Below are 26,248 nucleotides of genomic sequence, written 5' to 3' on the forward strand. Positions count from 1 at the left end.
TTTGAAATTGAATTTGAATTTGAGAGAGAGAGAGAGAGAGAGAGAGAGAGAGAGAGAGAAACGGGGTGTGGTAGAGGACCATTTTAGATGGTGCTGACTCATGTGATTTCATGTTTCCCTCCCTGTTCATGTGTCTTGTTTTCATTGATTCATTGTCTTATTATTAGTTCATTCTTGTGATTGGTTGTCTTGTTACCCATGTCTGTGTATTTAAGCCCTCATGTTTGCCATTATCTCTTGTCAGGTATTGTTAATGTAACATTGTTTGGTGTCGTGTCAAGTCATAAGTCAAGTCAAAAGTCAAGTCAAGTCGTTCATGTTTTGTTTTATGATTTTTGGATTCCACACTTGTAAAATAAACTGCACTTGGGTTCATCACACATCATCGTCTTCATCATCTTTGTCATTGCCAGCGACAATGTTACAGAATACCTGACTGACCAAAATTAACCCAGCAATCCAGCTTCTTCATTTACGCCAGGGGAATCGTCCCCTGGAGGATTATGTCACAGTGTTTTGTGGTCTTTGCTACCTTGTCGATTTTAATGAGATTGCCCTCAAGGACTGATTTCAATTTGGACTGAATGAGCCAATCTCTTCCCTGATGCCAGGCAGTCAGAGTACCCACAGCCTGGCTCAGTATATCGACCTTGCCCTACTAATATGTGGTTCATCGTTCACTGTGAGGGAGGTGGACGCCAAGCCAGAGTCCCACGTCATGGCCACCAAGCCAGAGTCCCACGTCATGGTTGCTGAGCTAGCGCCATCTTTTGCCCCAGATCCTGAGTCTGCTCCATGCCATGTCACAGCAACGCCTCAGCCTGCTCCATGCCATGTCACAGAAATGCCTCAGCCTGCTCCATGCCATGTCACAGCAAAACCTCAGCCTGCTCCATGCCATGTCACAGCAAAACCTCAGCCTGCTCCATGCCATGTCACAGCCATGCCTGAGCCTGCTCCATGCCATGTCACAGCCACGCCTCAGTCTGCTCCATGCCATGTCACAGCCATGCTTCAGTCTGCTCCATGCCATGTCACAGCCACGACTCAGTCTACTCCATACCAAGTCACAGCCACACCTGAGACTGCTCCATGCCGGCTCACCTCTAGTCAATGAGGCAACGACCAAGCCTGCCACAGTCAGTGAGCCAACGCCCACGTCTGCCACGTCCAATGAACCAGCATTGCAAGCCTCATCTGTCCCAGAGCCAGCGTTGCAAACCTCATCTGTTCCAGAGCCATCTCTCACTGGGCTATTTGAGTTGGAATTGGTTTCCACCCTTGTGCCCACCCTGAGTTCTCCTGATCAGCCGGTTCCCCCCAAGCTACCGGCTCGATCATCGCCCTATGAGGCATCCCAGACACGGAGAACTTTTGAACCTCCGACTCCGCCTAGACCCTCCAAGCCCTGGACTGTCCCTCGACATCACCTCGGCTCTACGTTCCCTCGGCTCCACCGCGGTCCTTCAGCCTGTCGGCTTTACCGGGGTCCCTCGTCCCTCCAGCTCCTCCTTGGTCTGTCGGTCACCTGGCTCCGCCTTGGCTCTCCAATCCTCTGGCTGCGCCTCATCTGTCCGATCCTTCAGCTCCACCGGGGACCTCCTTCCATACGGCTCCGCCTTAGTCCTCAGCCCCACAGGCTCTGCCTCAGTCTTCCGATCCCCCAGCTCTGCCTTGCTCCTCTGCACCTCCGGTTCCGCCTTGGTCCTCCCTGCCTCCGTCTCCACCCTGGCCCTTGGAGTCTTTGTCTACTCTCCGGGAATCCAGTTCTCCATGGTTTTGCCCCTCGAGCCTCTCACGGCTCCGCCTTCCATGGATCCGCCCCTCGAGCCTCTTATGGCTCCACCCCCCACGGGCTCCACCCTGGTCTCATGCTCCACACCATGTTTTCACCAGACCATGCCCCACACCTTGTTTCACCATGTTTCCATGTCACGTAACCATGTCAAGTCGCCATACCCCCCCCCCACCCCGGGAGCTGCCCCTAGAGGGGGGGATATGTCAGGATATGTGTGTTGTTCCATGCCATGTTTATCAAGTCAAGTCATTCATGTTCATGTTTTGTTTTGTTCACGTTTGGTTTTACAATTTTTGGATTCCACGATTGTAAAATAAACTGCACTTGGGTTCATCACACATCATCATCTTTGTCATTGCCAGCGACAACGTTACACCTCCTCAAACAGTTTTTTTTTAATAGTGGTGCTTGCAAAGGCAAACATCACTATTTTTATTGTTCACACTTCTGATAGTTGAAGTGATAGTTCACCCAAAAAGTAAAACTCTGTCATCATTACTCATGCTCATGTCATTCCAAACCCATTTGGCTTTTCTTTTTCCATGGGAAGAATGTCAGCCTCAGTCACCATTCACTTTCATTGCATCTTTTTTTTTTCCAGAGAATGAAAGTGAATAGTAACCGAGGCTAACATTTTGCCCAAACCTTTTTTTGTTTGTTCTATGCAAGAAAGAAAGTTAAACATGAAACAGCATGAGAGGAAATGGTGACAGAAATTTTAATTCCCTTTTGAATTGGCAGAAAATAATAATAAGCATAGACTTACATTGGACTCTCTTAGGCGTTGTTCACACCGAATGTGTTTTTGTGTCGGTCTGTGTACTTGCACTAGACGGACGTCTTTGACTGTCGCACTGCGTCTTGGTGTTTTTCTGCGTCTCGCTAAGGACTGCCACATTTTCAAGACATCGTTTCAAGTCAGGCACCATTCAAACCAAACGATTTTGTGCATATGTCAGCTGTTTTTCAACTGTTTTCCTATGTATACGTTCTAGACATAATTCTTTGATCATTGCGCCACATCTCACTGTTTTTTCAGCATCTGGCGCAGGGCCGACACATTTCTAAGATGCTGTGTCATGTTAAAAATAATTAAGTCTTAAGACACTTGCATTCTGATTGCACATCTGATGTGAATGTCCCCTTAAACCACCACCTAGAAACCATCCAGAACACCCTAGCAATAGCTTAGCAACCACCCAGAACACTCTGGCAACTGGTTATAAGTGTAATAAAACTCGCTCACGACACCTTCACAACCAAATAGCAAAGTCCTGGCAACCATTCACGAAAACCTATCATTGTATAGAGTTTTGCACCTGCAAGCACCACTCACATTTTCTTCAGAAAATATAAAAAAAGAAATAGTTATGATTTATTCTGTGCTTTACAACTAATGTACATTTAGCAAAACTGGAGGCCTGTTACACTGTCTACCTTTATGTACATCAACAGCCAATGCAGCTTAGTTTTTAATAACAGGGAAAGGAACGGACGAAGCAATAGATAGATAAATAAATATAGCAACGTAAATATGTTACACTGAGATCCCCGGTTATGCTGTGACCTTCTCTCAGAACAAATCAAACATGAACGCCAGCCGAGCCCAGAAATCAAAAAATTTCAGCTCGACTTTTTAAAATAAATATGTATTCACTATGGCTCAGAGAACATGCCTTACGCCAAGAGCTTTACTCTGATTTATTGACAAAAATATCATACGCTGAGCGATAGAAGCACACCGCCCAGATGATCTGTGGGCAATGAGCTGCAGAAGCAGTATGGAAAAAAAGCAAGAACTATTTGCTTACAGAACGTAAGTTCTGACCACACAGAGCCACATTAAATGTGTGTCAAGACATGATGGCTTTGTAATCAGTCTCTGATCCTTCCTTTCCTGACCGCCCAGTGGAATACGATGACTAATCAATGCTTATCCTTACATGTTGGGGCACGTCCAGAGAGTCACAGAATGACTTGCACAGAAAGGTTGCAACACATCTTGAATTTATACAAACTCAGTATTGTGAGATTAGAAAGACAACATATGACGTGGAGACGTTCACACATACTAGAACAAATTAAATTTTTCTGTTGACTGATCTTGTTGTATGTTAGGATATGTTTGAAATGACATACTTTCGTGCTATTTTTTCAGTTTGCACTGTATGCAAATTTTGTGTACAGTGTGCATGGATTATTCGGATGATTTAGTAATTTTGGCAAAATTTGCAGTATACAAAAAATGCAAACTGCATGGAATACCATATCTGGCATTGCAATGCATTGAACTTGACCTTCAATTTATAAAACTATGTTTGTCAGATAATTAAAACTCTTAATTCTGATTAGATAATGTCTGATTAGACATTAGAATTGTGTTTAAATTTTGTTCTATATTAATGTGCCAAGTTGCTATGTTGCTTGCCAATTGTAAACATCCTTCATTTAGGATAATCATTAATATATTACTTGCTGAGATAATTGTTTATTATGATTATTATAACTTATTAATGTGCATACTTATTTGGACATTGGTGTCTTTTATCATATTGTTGTTACTGCTGTTTTATAAAAGCAAAAGCAGTGATTTTACTATGGTAAAGTCACTGTAACACACGGCCTCCTATAGTTTATTGCTTTATTTTAGCATCTCCTTGTTGATGCAGCATTTATATTGACAGACAAATGTAAAAAAAAAATGAATAAATAAAATACACAAAACTGGATTAACCACGCAAAATTACCACATTTTTTTTATAAGATAACTGGACGTATCTCGCAGAAATAAACATTGAAGGTTGTGAGGTCATATGACAACAATGAACTGTAGCAAACTATTGCGATAGTTAGCACCATAAACGTAGTGCACAACAAGTATACAGTATATAGTATTTAATATAAAGCAATCAGGATGCTAGTATTCCATTCCGAACACAACTAACCAGTAGCAAGTACTGTATCCCACACTTCAATGCGTTCGACTTGACTTTCCAACTTGATTTCCAGTGATGAATGCACTAAACATAATATCAATCTCTTGACTCATTATTTGAGTGGACTGCCAAAAAATGACAAAATTTTTCACCAAAAATAACCATGTTTATCATCAAAGATAACTGGATGCCACTTGTAATTATATATGCAATGTAGTGAGGTTATTTGACTATTATGTAACATACTACTTTTTTAAACATGCATTGTTGCAGATTGCAAACTACTTCACATACTATTTTCAAAAATAGTAGGCAGTGGACTTGTGCAGTACACAGTAAGAAACTCCAAACATAGCATCAAAGACAGTATCAGATACACAGTCTTGCACCTCTGGTCTCACTTCCTCTCCCTCAGCTAGCCCGTTCAGTCTACCTTACACCCCCTCTCCCTTGCTCCCCCTCTCCCTCATCCAATAATCACATCTTTCTGCAGAGACCCCAAGCAGCATCAGTGAGTCATGGCATGTGTGTTCTCTCTTAGGTCCAGATGCATCACAGTGCACAAAGCGAGCTCCCATTGGTTACTGCTCCATCCCCATCCATTACTGGAGATCATACACTCTTCCCTCCTGCCACCTGTTCTGACATGGCCATGCTAGAATGATTCTGTCCCATAGAAAGCCCACAGGACTGTGGTAGAACCAGGGGTATTTTAATTAGTAGGCACTCACTCTTGTGTGAAAAGTGCCATCAGGAAGGATGCTGTTGGTTTTGAATGTGCAACATCTGTGCCTAAACTTGTGCTCAGTATGGACAAAAAAAGAGGAAAACTATGTTAGAAATTATGTTAGAATAATAATACGGAAATTATTTTATGAAATTATGGAATGTGGCTTTGCAAATAATGATGCTGAGGGAGAACAAATAGGAAACTGGAAATTGTGATTCAAACATACACAAAGCAGAGTTTCATACTTTCACAAAGGCCACATTTTCATTTCAAAGTGAGCTGATTTTGCTACATCTACACTTCTCGTCCACAATGGAACATTGTTTTCCTCCACTGAAAATGGAGACTTTCAAAAACGATCTATAGTACTGAATACTTTGGAAACAATCTTGTTTGAAATTTATGATTTTAATAAACTAAAACAGATGTTTATATAAACTAGACATGTTCTTTTTTGTTTGTTTGTTTGTTTGTTTGTTTGTTTTTGTGCATGATTTATATTTACTAAAATGTTTACAATTGTCCTGTTCATACAAAAAAGGATTGGCTTTATATATTGTCTCTAAGAACAAATAACCAAAGTCAAGCCCCTTTTCTTGCAACAGCCATGAAAAATGCCTGTAGCCATACTGTCTCTTTGAGTTACCAAAAACCCAATGCACGAGACTGTATAATGTGAGAACTACACTCACTGACACCAATGGTCTCTACGATCAAATTAAGCTTGTGATGCTTTTGGGAAATGCAGCCCAGTGCGGTTTTGTTCACATAGCACAGGTTAACCAAACACAATTTTAAAATGTGGGTGTGAGTCTTAAAAATTAAAAGGAATCCGTTTGGTTATAGATTGTGGATGTCAATTTTGTTTAAAATCAAACTATGTGTGAACGTAACCATATTTATCACTTTAAACCAGGACTGACAACTGTATTTTGCTGCTGTGTGCACGTAGTGTATAGGAGGCATTGCTGCAGTACCTGCGCTCCTGCAGTGCAAACAAAACCTTGAGGCCCTGGGGACGGCAGCGAGAAGCTCATTTTGCACCTTTCATTAATGACTGATCTGCTGACGCGTACCTCTTGCTGTCTTTCACAAACTCGTTGCCTTTCTTCCAAAAGTACGATGCTCTGGGGGACGCGTGCGGCCGGCATTCGATGATAGCCTCCCCGCCTCTTTGGATCAGCGTGGTCTTCCTCAGTGGGTTTTTGGAGAAGTCTGGCGGAGAGGCTGACAGACGAGACATGGTTTTAATCCAAAGGGATTCATATCTGTCTGGCTCAGGGATTTGATTTTAGTGAACATTGTTTACTATGAAAGAAACTAGTAAATACACTAGGTAAGGAACTTAAAGGGGTCATATCAAACATTTTAAGCATATTTTTTTTTCTTGCGGTCCACTCTACATGTCAAGTGTTTTTGCACCTAAAACAGTCATAATTTTGCTTTTGCAACACCACTTCCAACACTCTCTTTGACCCTTGCAATTAAATGGCCCTCTTCGCAAGGCACAATATAAATTGCTATAATCATTCAATCATTCAAAAACACACTGCACAAAAAAGTTCCACATAAACTGTTATGGTTGGACTGAAATGATCAGGCTCCTTGTTAAAAATAAACATCAGTGGCATGTTTCTAACATGGAGATCCTTTAGAATTATATGAGTTGCAGGTGCTACACATAGTCACAGCACAACTTTTGGCAGACTTTTTTTTACATTTTACTGGACGGGCAGTGTTTATGAGCACAGTCACTGGAGGCCATTTAGTTGTGCATTCATGTAGTTGACGTCAGAAAGTGGAATATCTTTAGAATTAAATTTTTTTGCAGCTTATTTTTATTAGTTTTTTTGGACTTAGAAGGAAGATTTGAGTTTGACTATTTTCATTGTACATCGAGCTTTTATATTAAATAAAGATCAAGTACAGTTTGGTTTCTCATGATATGACCACTATAATGATGTGTCTCAATTATCTTTGATGACATGGAAAGGTAATTACCCACAACTTTGAGCTCTGAACTGGCATATATGACTCCATTCTCATTCTCTGCCAAACACTGATACATGCCAGAGTCTATCAGGCTTATGTTGGAGATGGTTAACCTGCCACCATCAACACGAATTCTGTCCTGAGCATAAACAAAACTAGAGATTACACTTCAGTTTTACCAAACAGTATTGCCTAAAGAATAAAACTTCAAGAGTTGATAATTTAATTATTTTGCATTTTGATGAATACAGGTAAAGTGGGACACTTTCTGATAATTTGCCATTGGCATTCTTTTTAAAATATGATCTAAATGGCTACATCAATGTCATCCATCCCATAGGGGTTTAGGCTGAATTTTAGTCATGTAAAAATATACACATAATGATAGATTTTAAACTTAGTGTCCCCAGAGGAAAACTGTATTTCTCAGAGGATGCTCTTTCAAAGTTCAGATAAACCTTAAAGGTTTAGTTCACCCAAAAATTAAAATTATCTCATCATTAACTTACCCTCATGCCATCTAAGAAATGTATGACTTTCTTTCTTCTGCAGAACACAAGTGAAGATTTTTAGAAGAAAATCTCAGCTCTGTAAGTCCATTGCAACTGAATGGTTATCAAGCCTTTGAAGCTCCAGAAAGCAGATAAAGTCAGCAGAAACATAATCCATCAGACTCCAGTGGTTTAATCAATGTGTTCTGAATCGATCCAGATGGTTTTGGATGAGAACAAACCAAAATGTATCCTTTTTCACTGTACATCTTGCCATTGCAGTCTCTAGGCATGATCAGGATTTCAAGCTCGATTATCTTCCTAGTACTTGACACATGCACAGAGCGCTAGATGGCGCTATAGGAAGTGTAACCGAGCTTGAAATCATGATTGCAAAGGGGACTGCTGTCAAGATGTACAGTGAAAAAGGATACATTTTGGTTTGTTTTCATCCAAAACCAACTGGATCACTTCAGAAGACAACCTTCTGATTAAACCACTGGAGTCTGATGGATTATGTTTCTGCTGACTTTATCTGCTTTTTGAAGCTTCAAAGGCCTGATCACCATTCACTTACATTGTATGGACCTACAGAGCTGAGATATTCTTCTAAAATTCTTAATTTGTGTTCTGCAGTAGAAAGAAAGACATACATATCTTAGATGGCATGAGGGTGCGTAAATGAGAAATTTTAATTTGAATGGAAATCTCAGTTATGTGTCAATTAGGTTTCGACTTTGTCTCAGATATTCCTTCAAAAATTCCTTAAGAGAAATGCAAATATGTGTGGGCAGCATACCTCAGATAATTTGGTCTTGAAGAATTTAATGAGAAATGTCTGAGTTCATTGATATCTCAGACTTTTCATTGTAGACTTTGATATGTTGTCAAATCTGTATACAGTATGTGACATTGTTGAGAATTCTTCTGAAACTCTAAAGAAGACACATGTGTGATTACTATGTTTAAAAAATATATATATATATATATATATATATATATATATATATATATATATATATATATATATATATATATATACATATATATATATATAGGATAAACCACAGAGAAACAGAAAACTTAAGCAAATATCTCTGTTTGTTCTACATTTAAACACACACTGTATAAAAGAGATCTTATCTGCTATTTTCTTACTTATGGGTCCCACTTTACCAGTTGTCCCACTTTACCTGTATTCACCATATAAAGATCTAGAAAGCAAATACACACCACAAACAATCAACATAAATGTTCAAAGTGAAATGTTGACGTGTCTCAGTATTTCATTAATAAAGCACGATATCCTGTGGGATATTTTTCTAAGTTTGTCTTATCACCTCAGGGATCACAGGCTGTCCATTCTTAAGCCATCTGTAAACAGGTTGAGGTTTTCCATTAGCTTTGCACTCCCAATGAAGATCAGCCTCAATAGCCATGTTTGTATCAAACAGAGTCTGCAACCATTGCAGGTGTTCGACATCTGTGAAAACAGCAACATACTAATAGAAAGCAAAACGTAATGATCTGCATACTGTCTAAACAGAAAGTCTCTCTCTCTCTCTGTCTCTCTCTCCATCACTTTCTTTCTTGCAATGCATTGCAAAAATGATGTAAGTACTGTGTTTTATAAACCACCAAAAAATGAGGTTACTCGGTACACATTAATTCTATAAGATCCTCTGTTTTATAGAGCCCCGTTGCAGTGTCTGTTTTATGGGTTTTCTGTGAAGACTCAACAACTCCTGTTGTTGCTATTGTAATTAGTCTTGCCTTGACAATAAAATCCATTCTTTCGTTTTTTATTATTTACCACAAGGTTGCAGTGTAATCTGTTATCTGACTCATTAAAAATGTAAATTTATCTTATTGATTATCCTGCGGTAAAGGTGACAGCCAACAAAATGCAGCATGGATGGGTGATATAAAATAAAAATCTTTTAACACTGCGAAAAATATGTTGCACACAAATATTGAACATACAGTAACTGTTAAATATTGCAAATCAAAATAGCAAAAATATTACCAACACTGTATTTTGAAATAACTGCCCAACGACAAGCATTTGACCTTACTTTGAAATACAAGATGTCCTTTTGCAACACTACGTCCTTTGGAGTTTTCGGCCACACACTCGTAAAGTCCAGCATCCTCTGGACGAAAATATGGGATCTCCAGGACCCCATTGGAATGATTTATCTTCATTTTTCCAGGGAAAGGGTTCCCGTCTGCCCTCTTCCAGGAGATAGAAGGCACTGGACTGAGAAAAGTCAAGCGAAGAAGTCATACTAGCACCAGACCGTACAGAAATCAATGTAGGTTTAATGTGATTCACCAAATGTTCTACACATACTCCTGGATCGAACATCTTTGTTGGTCCTGAAACAACATTCCAATGTACCAATCAGATTTTAGGATTAGGTTTAGGGGCTCGAAGAACATTCTAATTAAACAATCACTTGCCTCTGATTTTAGGTCTAGGTCAGAGTTAGGATTAGGTATACCCTGCTAAAAAGACCAGCTCAGACCAGCATGAATTAAAATCCAAGTCACCACCACAAAATGTTGGTCAAACAGTGTGGTCTTTTTGATGAATTTTACTGACAAAGAGAGGCTTGCTGGTTAAGCTCTATATAAGTTATATAAGTTATATGTACTTTATATAAAGTTATATTTTGGGTTCAATACTAGTTAAGCTCAATCGACAGCAGTGTTGTATAATACTGATTACCACAAAAATTGAATTCGACCTCATTTTCTTTAAATAAAGCAAAAATCTAGGTTACAGTGTCACACTTACAATGGAAGTGAATGGTGCCAATCTGTAAATGTTAAAATACTCACTGTTTTAAAAGTATAGCCACAAAACGTTAACAATATGTGTGTTAACATGATTTTAGTGTTATAAAATCGCTTACTAACCTTTTCTGTGTAAAGTTATATTTAATTTGACAACTTCATTGACATGATAATATAACTCTGTAAACCCTACAACCCTAAAATGACTGTAATAATGATGATTTAAACAACTTTACAGCTCAAATAATACACACGTTTTAACAAAAGAATTAATGTAAATGCTTTTATAAAATAAAAGCTTCACATTTCTGACTCTCCATAAATTGGCCCTATTCACTTCTGTTGTACTTTAAGTGCATCACTGTAACCTCAATTTTTATATTTCAAAATTATATATTTTTTTTTTGTAATTAACATTATGCCACAAATGCTTTTGACAGAGCTTAATTTGTTTAATTTCTTTGAGAAGCCTGGTAGGGACACCACCATACTAAGATCCCATACTGGTCACTGGCATCCAAAGTACAACATATGCTGGTGATGTTTGAGAAATAATGGATGCCCTTCTCTATCTGTATTGTACTTCTCTAAGATTGAAGGAACCTGTGTGTTTATGAGACATTTCTCTTAAATAAACTGTTAAGATGTACTATGTGCCAAGTGTTGCAATCCCCAGTTAGTCAGGCAACCCTCTGGAGGGCAAGAAGTCCATCTGGTTGTAAAGAAGAGACCTACTTTCCTAAAGCGAAGCACTCCAGTCTAACCGAGGATCCTTTGGCAACTTGGATGTTTTTTTCAAACTGGACTTCAATCTTGGGCTCATATTCCCCCATCACAGCTGTAAAATGAGGCAAAATGAGGATAAACAAGTCTAAGTTGTTTAGAGTAAAACCAACAGATATATAAACTTAATTAAGTAAGTTTAAAACTTAATATAGGCAGAGACTGGGGGTAGTTTTCACACTTTTTACTCAAGTGAATATTTCACAGGGTAAGTTTATTTTTGAAAGTCAATTTCTGTATAAACACAATACCATAAAGTGCATTGAATATATGCCATTAAATATTTCCACCACTGTTGCCCAAGACACACAAAACAAAACAAAAATTAAACTTTTTTAAATTTAAACAGTTAATTTAACTGACATTTTACTTTTGTGACAACATGTCCGAATGGCAAGCATTTTGTCGCAGTATACACAGTAAATGGGGGGTTAACCTAATAAATTTGCTTCGGCGTGACAAATTAAGCTACATTAATTAAAGTAATTTTTATGATTTTGATCAAGTACAAATAGAGGTAGCATTTGCAGGTTACAGCTTTTTTCAGTGTATGGGGTAAGTTGTCACAAAGGGAACCTGCCATTAGAAAAAAGCCATTAGGCTATTTAATGGCTTTTTTAGCTTATTTTAAACAGTAAAACATTATGAAGCAAAAGTGATTCTATAACAGCAAAAACACAGAAAAATACAACATCAAACCATTGTTTTAGCTGAAATACAATTCATGAATTGTAAAAACGCATTTGACAATCTGCCCTGATGTATGTATAAATATCACCCTGTTCTTAGAACACATTACAACCTTTTAATTTGAATTTGTGTGTCTTTGTGTGTGGTTTTATTGTGTTTACTTGTTTACCCAACACCTACAGTATTATAAAAATATAATGATATTGGAAATTGGGATTTTAGTTTGGAGGACAGAATTCCCTTAAAATCCTGCTCTAATAAGACAGCTTTGATCTAGCCCCAGTCTCCCCTGTATGTACAAACAAGGCACAAAACAAAGTTCACATGCAGCATGGCAAATAATTCAGATCAACGTGAGGAAAAGTAAGTAAAAATAATTAAATAAATAAAGTAGTGAGAAGTACAGCAATGCTCTTGGGCACAAAATATTCTTAGAAAAATATATTTAACATTCACATAGAATTCAAAATATTCAAAACCTCTCTGCCCTAATTCATATACCTAGTTTGAGTGAATATTAAACAGATACTAATGAATGGTGATGTTGAGCCCCTTGGGGTATGTGTGTGTGTAAGAGTTCTTCTATTAGTTTCTCAATACAGAGCACACACATTTTCTCTTTCTCACACTAACACAGTTGGCTGAGCACAGCCCAGAGGCTATGAATACACAAATGCCTCTGAGTGAGAGCAAAACTAACACCGTCATGCTCAAATCTACTGATTCATCACTGTTAGTGGTTCCTCCAGGTTCCAAGCTTTCATGGCTACTACTGTAAACAGCCCTCACCATCCCGCCGTAGCACAACTGGAGTCGGAGAGCTGTAGACGGTTGTGTTGGTCATCATATTCTTCACCACACATGTGTAGTTGCCCACATCTGACGTCTCCACCTTAGCAATATACAAGTTTCCAGTCCTCTGGGACACAAAGCGACGGTTATCTCCAACGACAACACTGGGGCGGCCATTAAATATCCAGGAGTATCTGATTTCTGTGGAGAAAATTGTTAATAACATTTATTAGATGTAATTACTAAATTATTTGACAGCATACTTAAAATGTTTACAATGTAAAACACATTCAGGTATCATTACTAAAATGTTGTGCATCATTACTTTTAATTTAACAATTTTTATGTCAAAATGTCTTCTCAAATTCCAGACTAATATGTAGAGACAACTATAAGTAACTAATCATAGGTTAATTTCCCTGAAAAGTGTACACACTGTAGCTCTTAATCAAAACATTGCTCCAGCCCGACACAGCAGTATTGGCTCAATCAGTGGTTGTTTGGGGAGGGACTGTTTGCTTTTCTGATGAAGGTGAGTGTTCAGGAAACTTGTTACGTAGATAACAATAATTATTTTTACAAATTTGCAAAGGTCTTGACTATTTGCATCCAATAAGAGTATGCTTGGGATAGTTAAAAACACAGCCTGATTCTTTGTGAGGTAATTTTTTTTTTTTTTTTTTTTTTATGAAATTCAACCATTTATGGAAGAAATTTAGATGTAAGATCTTAGCTCGTTTGGGCTCAGCTGTGTGAAAATATTTTTTTGGTAACAAGGTTATAGCAATACAGTTTCAAAATGGACAGTTAGTTGAGGAACAGGAGCTGAAAACTAATATTGTTCCATACGGATGGGCTGCAAATGTATACTGCTTGCCCAGATGGCATCATAAACAGCTCTATAAAATGTTCTGCATTTACTTTCCACAACTGCAAATAAACACAACATTACAATGTAAGAAGATAACCTGTGATGCAGAGATAATAAGTAAGGGAAAGGGTTTTGTGAGAGTGCATTTGTGTAGGAATGGTACTCTGATGTAAGAAATGCAATGGTGTGGGATATTTCCATAATAAAACAAATAAATACATTAATTCATATTGATTTGATATATTGATTGATTATATTAATAATATTGTATTTTCACCAACTTTATTGGTGGCAGCACTTATATAAGAGTAACAAATACAAAAGAAAAATAAGTCACAAGATTGCAACAAATTACAACTTTTGTGCTGTTATAACAGCAGAGGGAGGATCAACCACCTATTAATGCCCATGCTTTTCAAAATAAATGTCTAATAAGCACAATTTAGAGTGGTGTTTGGGTGTTCACATACTTTTGGCCTAGTAGTGTATATCTGGAACAAGTTCAGCACATTTGATTTTACAGTCAGCACGAAGCAACCTAATGGGTCTCCAATCCAACAGTTATTACTTTTATTGAGTTTTTTAAAGCCATTATTAATATTAAAAGCTAAACCTCAGCACTATTTTTTAATGAGACAGTAAGACAGGAATATTGCACAGCTAGATTAGTGGTATGATGCCATGTATCAAAGTATCAAATTAAGAGGCATTTATTAGAGGGCAGACAGAGGGGTTAGACTAGTTGAAATGTGGACTGATAAGAGCTGTTAAAGGTTCAAACAGCATATCCCAAAGCCCACCTTTTCCCTAGCAAAGAGAAAAGAGTCCTATTTTGCTCCAAGATAGAAAACGGTGAATTAAAACCATCAAATGGAGTGGTGACAAAGTGAGGGACCTCTCATCATTACAGGGCACTGTGCTTAAGGGTTTTGGTCACTTAGGAACAGTATTCACGGCTGCTATAATCTGAAAGCCTGTGAAAGAGTAGACCAATGAACAGTGCTATTTATGAGTAAAAAAATATATAAATAGGTGATTTGTGGGTAGAGGTTACAGTACTGTAACTAACATCCAAGCCATGCAGTTTTAAAGTCAACAAGAAATCAGAACTGAGCCTATTTACTTCCTTAATACATGTTCCTGGTCTTATTGTGCACAATTGTGCAACATTTATAAATTGTTATATCACTGTAATGTCTTTCCTTTCAGGCTGACGTCACCTAGGCCATACAAGTTACAGGAAGGAAGTAGTCCTCCACAATCAAATGCACTCACATTTAGGTCTGGCTCCATTGTGGTACTGTGGTACAACACCCACTTTTCATGATCTGGTCAACTCTCGATGGAAAAAATCAAGGCCCACCCTAATTTATTTATTTTTTGTCCCATTTAATGTTCTGTTTTCCTCATAAATATGGTACCTTACAGAAATAAAATGCAGGGTTCCCACTTTTTGACCAATTAAATTCCTTGACTTTTCCAGTCATTTGTGATTACTGTATATGGATTCTTAAAAATCACTTTGATTCAGACCAATTCACTAAAGAATCATTCAGACAGAATTGTAAACTGTTTCATCTCCTCAAAAGAACGATTCGCTCACCAATCAGACATAACTAAGGCTTGCAAGCAACAGTGGCGATTTTAGGGAGTGGCCTGTGGTGGCCTGGGCCACCCCTGAAATCTCATTGGCCACCCTGTGGCCACCCCAGAACTGATTGGTAGTTCATCATGTTCATCAACACAAGAACGAAGAACCAATAGAAACACCTGTCAATCAAAGATGACATCTCAGGTCATTTGTTGATTTAGAGCCACACTGACCCAGGGTCAGTTTTATATTTCTGACCATTATAGTAGTGCTGGGACTGAAGCTGTGTGAGCTGCTTTTTGATCAGTGGGGGGAGGGGCAGGCCACAGGTGGCCAGGCAGGTGCCGCAAGTCGCGGGCAGCGGGCGCCAGGTCTGGAGTATAACGGTCGGTCAGAAGCATGAAGCTGACACGAGCTAGCGTCTACCTCCAACTTCCAATGAGTTGACGACATCGATTTGTGGTCAAAAAGAAAGCTGTTATTTGAGAGGTATGTTCATCTAATCTAACGATTAATTTATCCCGAATTTCCATGTGAATGTGAAAACATTTTTTCATTGTTACAGTAGCTAGGTTAAAGAGTAAGCTAGACCCTACACCACATTCAGCATGTTATCTTTATATTGACATGAAATATGAAATGCCATGTTTTCTGATTTAATGACGGAGGTGTGTAAAGCGTTTTACAGATGTATATGTTCAATAGCTAAAATTATATATATATATATGGCTAACCTGTGTGTGAAATGGAAGGGTTTGTGCTGTGACTGCACTTTAAATCTTTACATGAGTTATTTATGAGCTCTTTATGTGTTGTCAGTCAGACCAATAAAATCTTCAAAGTTTTTATACCTTATTTGACATTTTAAATATGCAGAGGCAGGGCAAATTACACTTAAATGCTGCAAATGATTTGACTAACTATTTTATTTGGTAATATTCAAAGTAATTGAAGCTATCAGAACATGTGGAAAATAAACCTGAGTTGACACTGTAAATAGAGTTTTGTTTTTTACTGTATTCAGAGCTCAATCTGCAATTTTGGGGTTTCCAGACAGACACCTATAAGCCCTCGTAGCCACTTTCACACACTGATTTGTACCCAATTTAACAATATTTCTGCTGGACAGTGCAGTTATAGCTAATAAATGAATGAATAATTTATTGAATGATTGATTGAATTGCACCTCAATCAGTTATCACCTGTACTTGTATCTTTTTATGATTATACACTATACCTGATGTTATACGCAGATTAATTCTCTGCAATGAGAATAGCTCTTAAAAATGTGTAACTGACTTTTCCTAAACAATTAATGATTTAAAAATGGATGTTATGTTAAAATAACCAGAGATTCCCAGAAATTGTAATAGGTTGAAACAGAACAGGAATAGAAAACTGTCAAATGCCAAAATAACAGTCTGATATTGAATACAAACAATTCAGTGAATGCTAACATGAGTTTAAGAATTCATTTATTCTACATGTGTAGATGTTGAAGCAAAGCAATTCGATATTTACACATTTTGATCATGTGCCATTCATAAAGGTTCTCCCGGTATCGCCACCCCACACTAGGTCTGTGCCCCATCTTGGCCACCCCAGTAAAAATGTCCTGGATACGCCACTGGCAAGCAAGTTTTCCTCTACACAAGAGCAATATCTTGCTGGTGAGATATTGCTAATGCAGATGACAGCTAAAAAACACACTTTTGAAATATAAAATTTAAATGAGCATATTTTCATGCACGATATTACAACGATTATGTTTAATAAGCCGACAATGTGTAAGGTTATGAAAAAGTCTTAAATGGTTTTTCCTTTATCGGTTTATTAAGCATAAACCGATTTTTGCCTATTGCCCCGATTTTGCCATGCATGTAAACACCTTTACCAGGGTTTCTACTGGTTTTATCCAATGTGTTGTGCACATGATTGTTTACTTTGTGACGTTAAAATCAACGTTATGATGATGTCAAATTTACGGAGCCCCTTAAAGGACATTTTGGGAAATTGTTTTCTGAAATAGCTTTGCTTCCCCTCGCAATATGTTTTGCCTATCCTTGCAGTAGTTTGTGTTCCCTAGCAATTAGTTCTGCATGCCCTCGCAATAGTTTTGTGTGCCCTCACAATAAATATATCATGGCTTTACTACAGTAACTGTCAGGGTTGTATGTGTTTTTCTTCCATGCCATGTTAGTTCCTGTTTCCTTCCCATGTTCTTGTGTCTTGCCCTCATTGGTTCATTGTTTCATTAGGTTGTTAGCAGTCTTATCTTGTTTAGAGTTCTAAGTGTTCCTTGGTTTTCATTGTCATGTGTTCTCCCTTGTCCATGTATTTAACCCTCTTGTTTGCCATTGTCCATTGTCAGGTATTGTTTGTGTAATATCATGTTATTTTTCTAGTCAAGTATAGTCAAGTATAGTCAAGTCAAGTTCATGTTCATGTTTATGTTTTGATTTTTAGTCAAGTTTAGTCAAGTTCATGTTTGTTTTGATCACGTTTGGATTTACAGTTTTTGGATTTCACTTATGTAAATAAACTGCACTTAGGTTCTTCACATCATCATCATCTGCACTGTCATTGCCAGCGCCAGCCAATGTTACAGTATCATATTTAAATCAGGATATTTGTAGTGAAACCATAGTGATAATACAGGAAAATGAAAACTATGGTTATACAATCATAATTTTGTGGTTATTATGGTTTTACCATACAAATACCATAGTTAGGGGCAAAGCACCGAAGGGGCATAGCCCCTATTGTATCCGTTAGTATTATTATTATTATTCAGGCTGGGAGTCTATGGCAGCCCTATGTACCATACATAGTAAAAAGATGACATTTGGCACACTGATTGGGGTGGGCATGAATAGCCACTACACCAAATTTGGGGTCTCTAGGTCATACTCTATAGTGCCATCACCAGTTCAGAGCCGAAAGAACTGACCATAAATCATTTTAATTTGTGCTACTAGACATAAATTATGCCAACGTGAAGTTAAAGAGGTCGGCGTGAATATGTATTTTGCATTGTCCTATGGAAAATAAATTTGTTATGCTTCATCAGGACCATGACCTGAGGTAACATGCAAAGTTTGGTGACAGCGCCACCTATGGGTCAAGAAATGTCAAAATTGGCTATTTCTGCCTGTAACTTTTGAACCGTTTGTCCTAAAATTGAGTTTGATGTCTTTGGATTCCTTTGGTCATGAGGATTTCAACTATATCAGTTTTCCCAACATCAGCCATCTAACCTCTCCGCCATTTTGAATTTTATGAAAAAGTCATGTATATTTTAAACGCTTTGTCCAATTTGAATGAAAATTGGAAGAGGTCTTCAACATCATGTCCTGAGGGTACATAAGCACTTTGGAGACAGTGCCACATAGTGGTAAAAATGTTTAGTCAATTTAATCAAAACTTTTATTATATTTTTTTTTATTATTTAAAACCTGCTGCTCTCAGCTTGGAATGCATCTTTGGCACTTTAGATCTGTGTTAACTGAACGGCCCAGTGGTTAATACATTGGAACACAAGTCAAAAGGTTGTGTGTTTGAGTCCAGGAAAGAGTGGTTTTAAAATGTGTACTTCTGTTGATCTCTGAGTTTTCATATTGTGCTTACTACAATGCAGACTGAAAAAAAAATAATATATATATATATATATATATATATATATATATATATATATATATATATATATATATATATTCTGTCAATCTTTCAAATATCAGCCATATAATCTTTCTACCATTTTGAATTTTATGAAAAAGTAACCTCCTATGGTATTCAGAAATGACACCTTCCTTTGGTATTTGTGGTCTTTTTTTTTTTTTCTTTTTCTTTTTTATGATGATGATGATAATGATAAACAAATTTGTTCCCTGAAGTAAAAAAAAATATTTAATTATTTATTTCTTTTGGGATTTTATGCTGTTTTGATCTTATTTATTTGTATATTTCTACATTTTACCATTAATTTACATATACAAATAAGCACATTTTTGAAAAAAAAATACAACCACTTAGACATTGAATCAAGGCCAATTTATTTTTTATTTGTTTTGTATGTTCTGATGGCAAATGGAGAAGTCACCAAGTCTTGTACTGCTCAGATAAAGGAAACCATTTTTATTAATTTTTTTAAAATGTATTAAAATACCATAGGAGGGTTAAAACACTTTGTCTGTTTGGCGGAGTGGTTAGAGACTGGGTGAACCCCAGTTCGATACCCGCTTCAGCTGGTATAAATGTTGTGACTCTGTTGTGTCACAGCTATTTGCAATGTGCTTAGGGAATGGCTTTAGGGCTTGGCCCTAATCATTGCTGCTTGCAGCTATTTTTTAATTATGATTTTACTATATACATTTTGTAGACTGTAGTAACCATTGTTTTTGGCGGAAATAATTTTTCTGTAGTAATATTGTAGTCACCACGGCTGTTGTAGGCTAATCATGTTTTGTTTTCTTTTTTTGGCAGAAACCATGGTTTTACTATAGTAATATTGTAGTTACTATGAAAGCAAGTTAAGTAACCATGTTTTTGGCAAAAAACATGGTTTCAATAAAGTATACTGTTTACATACAGTATAGTTACCATGGTTTTACTATAGATTAACCATGGTAATTATTGTGGCTACTAGTAGTATTAGTAGTAAAACCATAATAACCACAAAATTATGATTTTTTTTTTAACATAGTTTACATTTACCTGTAATATTACTATTGTTTTACTAGAATATCAAGGCTAAAATATGATTACTATAGTAAAACCAGTGGCGATTTCTCAGGGCCAGCAAAGCCTTCACTGCTGGCATAACATGCCTAATAAATAAATATTTGTTCATCCTTTCATTCTCATTGAACTTTTTGCTGATGTATTTTCAATCGCTTTCCACTCCTAATTCATCTATAAACAAATAGCAAAATACAAAAAGTTTATCCAATCAGAATTTATTCCTCGATGCTTACAAGTGTGACAACTGTTTCACAAATCGCATGCCCGAAGCCATGCTCCTTAGCCGAAGCAGTATGTGAGCCTGAGCTCCACCCTGTCAGGCCTTCAGAATTTCCAAAGTATCCCTCAACACTGCAGTGAATAGTCATCTAAAGTCAGATTGTCAGATTCATAAACCAATCAGATTGATTTATTTGTTCTTGGTGGGTGTTGTCTTTAGGATATGTCCCAGTCCAGGCCTTCTAGCTAGCCTTGAGTGACATAATCACGCTTTAAGTGATGCAAGTAATTTGAAAGCTAATAGGGCGAGATCTTGCTGAGGAGTCGGCTGTCACTGCCACATCACCATTGAGAAAGATATCCTAATGGATTTAAAAACTGAGACATTCTGCATGATCATGTGATTGATTAACAGGAAATGAGGGCTGATTTTCACTTCAAGCAAATTGGTAAGAGATCTTTGCATTGTTATACCAACATTAGGAGTTTTCTAAGTGTAAATTAGGCTGCTTGAGCATTCAGTGTCGGTTTTGAAAAGTAACCGTGTACCCTGACGAAACAAAACTTATTGCAAGCAAATTTTAAATCGCAAATATTATAAAAGAGCTTTTTCTTGGTATTAGACCTCCTTGGTTCTGGCTTTCATGTGGACGTGTTTTTAAAATGACAATTGGTATTAGCTGACTGCCACGTAATGTATGATAGGCATACAGTGTCTTATTCATTGTGAAACTGTTTTCTTAATGGCATGAATCACACTGAAAGCCTGGACTTAAAATACACAGACCACCACTGAGTAAAACCATGGTAAATATATTGCAAGGGAACACAAAACTATTGCAAAGGAATGCAAACTATTGCGAGGGAACGCAAAACTTATTGCAAGGTGTAACATTGGGGTAGGCAGAGCAGGTCAGGAGCAAGCGAAGACGATGACGTAGTGAGAACCAAAGTGCAGTTTGACTAAGTGTAGCCAAAAAATGTGAAAGAAACTAAACAGAACCTAAACATGAACCAAACAGGAATAGGACTTTAGAACAGGACTTCAAAGGGAATAAAAACTCCGCCGTGAACACCACTGCCTCTCTCCCGGATGAGCTAAATACTTCTTATGCTCGTTTTGAGGGAAATAACCCCGCCCTTGCGGAGAGAGCTCTTGTGGCCGAAGCTACAGAGGTCAGTTCATTCTCCGTCTCTGTAGCGGATGTAACCCAATCCTTCTGACGGGTGAATATCCGCAAAGCCACGGGTCCAGACGGCATTCCGGGCCGAGTCATCAGAACGTGCGCGAACCAACTGGCTGGTGTTTTTACAGACATTTTCAACCTTTCCCTCTCTTTGTCTGTAGTCCCCACATGCTTTAAAATGTCCACCATTGTGCCTGTTCCAAAGCAATCCAAAATCACTTGCTTAAATGACTGGCATCCTGTTGCTCTGACCCCCATCATCAGCAAATGCTTTGAGAGACTAATCAGAGATTACATCTGCTCTGTGCTGCCTCCATCACTAGACCCATTGCAGTTTGCTTACCGCAACAACCGCTCCACTGATGATGCCATTGCATCTACAATACACACTGCTCTCTCTCAGCTGGAAAAAAAGAACACTTATGTGAGAATGCTGTTTGTAGACTACAGCTCAGCATTCAACACCATAGTGCCCTCCAAGCTTGATGAGAAACTCCAGGCTCTGGGCTTAAACAGCTCGCTGTGCAGCTGGATCCTGGACTTCCTGTCAAGCAGACGCCAGGTGGTTAGAATGGGCAGCAACATCTCCTCATCACTGACCCTCAACACTGGAGCCCCGCAGGGCTGTGTTCTCAGCCCACATGACTGTGTGGCAACACACAGCTCCAATGCCATCATTAAGTTTGCTGATGATACAACGGTGGTAGGTCTGATCACTGACAATGATGAAACAACCTACAGAGAGGAGGTGCACACTCTGACACACTGGTGTCAGGAGCACAACCTCTCCTTCAACATCAGTAAGGCAAAGGATCTTGTGGTGAACTTCAGGAGAAGAGATAGAGAACACAGTCCCATCACCATCCATGGAGCACCAGTGGAGAGAGTCAGCAGCTTCAAGTTCCTGGGTGTCCACATCACTGAGGAACTCACATGGTCCATCCACACTGAAGCCGTTGTGAAGAAGGCTCATCAGCGCCTCTTTTTCCTGAGACGGCTGAGGAAGTTTGGAATGAACTGCCACATCCTCACACGGTTCTACACCTGCACTGTAGAGAGCATCCTGACTGGCTGCATCTCCGCCTGGTATGGCAATAGCACCGCCCACAACCGCAAAGCACTGCAAAGGGTGGTACGAACTGCCAGACACATCATTGGAGGTGAGCTTCCCTCCCTCCTGGACATATATACCAGGCAGTGTGTGAAAAAAGCTTGGAGGATCATCAGAGACTCCAGCCACCTGGGCCATGGGCTGTTCTCACTGCTACCATCAGGTACGCGGTATCGCAGCATCAGGACCCACACCAGCTGACTTCATGATAGCTTCTTCCCCCAAGCAATCAGAATTTTGAACTCTTGATCTCCCACAATCAAAATACATCAGCACTGCACTTTATTACTCTTACTCTTATATCTCACACCGGACTGTCATAAATTATATTATTATTATATTATATTCTCTCTTAACAACACACTGGCAACTTACTATCAACCGACAGCCTGAATGTCAATACAGTACAACACAACCTACTGTATATTTTATATATACTATGTATACTTTTTATTGTATAATGTGTATTCTATATTGTGTGTATTGTATACTGTACATTGTATGTTATTATTTGTATATTGTGTTATGTGTAATTATGTGTATATTAGATTTTAAATTGTGTTGCAAATTTGATGTTTATTGTAAATTGGTATATGTCCCATCACTGTCACGAGTGATTTGATTTGATTTGATTAGACTATGACTTGATGGAACTTGACTAATGAAAACAAAGACTTTGACACAACATTACAGTATAATACAATCACAATACTGTGTACATGGGCAGTATGGCAGGAAAATCAGGGGACCAGAAGGGGCTAGAGACCACGGGGGGCCAGAGGGCACTGGAAACCATGGAGCAGAGGGTGGAGCCGGCGAAGGACCCAGACACCAGGGCGAATCAGAAGACCAAGGCTGAGCTGGCGGGCTTGGTGAGGCATGGCCTGGCGAGACATGGCATGGAGCAGGAGACCAGGGTGGAGCCAGTGGCCAGAGAAGTGGCTCCAGGAAGGGAGTGGGTCCGACGGTTTGGGTGGTGGCTCCAGGAAGGGAGCAGGGTCCGGCAGCTTGGGGAGTGATCACAGAGCAGAGACAGGGTCGGGAGGCCTGAGAGGCGGCCCTGGGGCAGAGGGGACAGAGTTCTGGGCAGTGGCCGCTGGCCAGGGTTCAGGAGGGATCGGCTCAGAGGGCGGAGCCGTGGAAGACTCAGGGAGTGAAGCCATGGAAGGCTCGGGCACTGGCCACAACAGGGGAACAGTCTTAGTGGCTGTGAGCATAGGCAGTGGCAGGGTACAACCTCCGTGGTCATGGGGACTGGCATTGATGGGGGAACAGCCTTTGTGGCTGTGAGTACAGGAAGGGACAGAGGAACAACCTCTGTGGTCGTGGACACAGGCAGTGATAGGGGAATGACCTCCTTGGTTGTGAACACTGGCAGTGATAGGAGAACGGCCTGGGGAGTAGGAGTCCTTCTCCTCTTCCACTTCCAGACAGCCGTGAGCAAAGCTGTGGGAGAATCAGAAAGTGGAGCCATTGAAGGCTCGAGGGGCGGAGCTGTGGGAGGCTCAATGAAGGAAGTCTCCAGGACCACCAAGGCTGGGGAGAAAGTGTCTCCATAGACCACTGGAGCCATAGTGCCCCCCTGAAAGTTCCTCTAGGGCTGGAGCTGGCATGAAAGCTGGCTCTGGGATGGACGAGGTTTGCAACGCTGGCTCTGGGACAGACAAGGCTTCAGGAACTAATTTGTTGACCATGTGCAGGTGTGGCCGTTGGCTCGTTGACCGTGGCTACCGTTGACTCATTCACCATGGCAGGCGTGGGTGTTGGCTCGTTGACCGTGGCAGGTGTGGTGGTGGGTTCCGACGTGGTGGATTTGGATGTGGTGGTCAGTGTAGGAGTGCCGAGTTCCTCATCCACTACTCCAACAGTAAAGGCCAAACCACATATTTTGAAAGTGTCCAATTCACTCTACCTCCAGGCATCCAGGAGCAGACTGGCTCATTTAAGCCCACAAGAAAAATGTCTTTGAGGGCAATACCATTAAAGTCCACTTGATAGCTGGGGTCACAGAACTTCTCCACATATTCCTCGATGGAACGATTCCCCAGGAATAACCGCAGAAGTTTAACTGCTGGGTTCATTTTGTCAGTCGAGTATTCTGTAACGTTGGGGCAGGCAGAGCAGGACAGGCAGAGAAGAGCAAGCGAAAATGATGATGTAGTGAGATCCCAAGTGCAGTTTATTGAATAAGTGTACCCCAAAAAACATGAAAGAAACAAAACAGAACCTAAACATGAACCAAACAGGAATAGACTATGACTTGACTTGACTTGACTGAACTTGACTAATGAAAACAAAGACTATGACACAACATTACAGGATAATACAATCACAATACTCAGCAAAGGATAAAGGCAAACATGAGGGCTTAAAAACATAGGCTAGGGTTAACAAGATAACAAAACCACTAATGACAAGACTGAACTAATAACATAGGGACCAATGACAGAACTGAACTGATAAACAAGATAACAAGACTAATAAACATGAACCAATGAAAAGACAACACTAATAATCCAAGAACCAACAAGAACAAGATACATAAAACATGAGGGAAACAGGCAACCACATGACTAACACACATGACCAGAAACAGGAGGTAAACTAATTTCAAAATAAAGACACGAACAAAAACACTCTTAGACATTACATAAGGGGATGCAAAAAATAATAAATATTTTTATTTTATTTATTTTTTTTTTGTATTTTTTTGGTCTGATTTTTTTTAATAAGCTGATTTTGGTAGGTATTTGTAGTGTTGTGCACGCAAGGGCACTCAATGACTTTTCCAGGCCTGGAAATTACTATTTTAAAATTCCACAATATTTTCAGGTTTTCCATGACCATGATCACCCTGAAAATGGGTTTCATGTTGACTTGAGAATTAGCATAGGCTTGAGAAAACTATGCTAATGCACTTAGCAATAATTTGGAGTATAATACAGCACAGTTGAATGATCTTAGTACTTATAGAGTTCTTTAATATGCTGCATCCTACTCAGGAAAGAAAGTAATATATTTTTAATACATTTAATACATTCTCAAATTTAGCACAGTTTAAAGAATAATAATAATAAAAAATAATAATAATAAAATTGAGCATGTTTCAGTTTCTAAGCAGGAATATTCAGAATAGATGAATACTCCATGGAGCATTTAAACCTTTATGGAGCATTTTATCATTTTTTCAGTATAAAGTCTTAACCAGACAATTTCTTTAATCGCAGATGTGGTCAACTTTAAGAGACGGATAGATGAGCTCCGATGTGAAATCATCACTTCAGGTCAGTTATTTAACATCGCACTCAGGCTTAGGCTAGAAATGAATACATGGGAATCACGTGTGAATCATGTGATACATTAACATAGATATTTCAAGAAGTGGAAAGTGTATATGATGTCATATCTTAGTTAATGTTACACTTGACAAGCTCCAGACGCGCACAATTAACAGAGACCGCAAACGGAGTTGAGACCGTGCCCATCCGATCTGAAATCACATCATGGGCATTTTCATT

General features: G+C 38.9%; 1 protein-coding gene across 1 annotated transcript in view; it reads right to left on the bottom strand.

Moving 5' to 3' along the window:
• Window positions 1-26,248, bottom strand: part of LOC127445662 (contactin-4-like) — a 183,447-nt gene that overhangs the window by 45,598 nt on the left and 111,601 nt on the right. Inside the window, exons 7-12 of the mRNA XM_051705889.1 lie at window positions 13,009-13,212; window positions 11,482-11,584; window positions 10,023-10,207; window positions 9,288-9,430; window positions 7,466-7,595; window positions 6,541-6,691 (exon numbers count right to left, since the gene is read on the bottom strand). Of these exons, the coding sequence (XP_051561849.1) occupies window positions 6,541-6,691; window positions 7,466-7,595; window positions 9,288-9,430; window positions 10,023-10,207; window positions 11,482-11,584; window positions 13,009-13,212 (916 nt within the window). The remainder of the gene's footprint in view (window positions 1-6,540; window positions 6,692-7,465; window positions 7,596-9,287; window positions 9,431-10,022; window positions 10,208-11,481; window positions 11,585-13,008; window positions 13,213-26,248) is intronic.

Source organism: Myxocyprinus asiaticus, chromosome 9, assembly GCF_019703515.2.
Source record: "Myxocyprinus asiaticus isolate MX2 ecotype Aquarium Trade chromosome 9, UBuf_Myxa_2, whole genome shotgun sequence".
In the NCBI taxonomy this organism is placed as follows: domain Eukaryota; kingdom Metazoa; phylum Chordata; class Actinopteri; order Cypriniformes; family Catostomidae; genus Myxocyprinus; species Myxocyprinus asiaticus.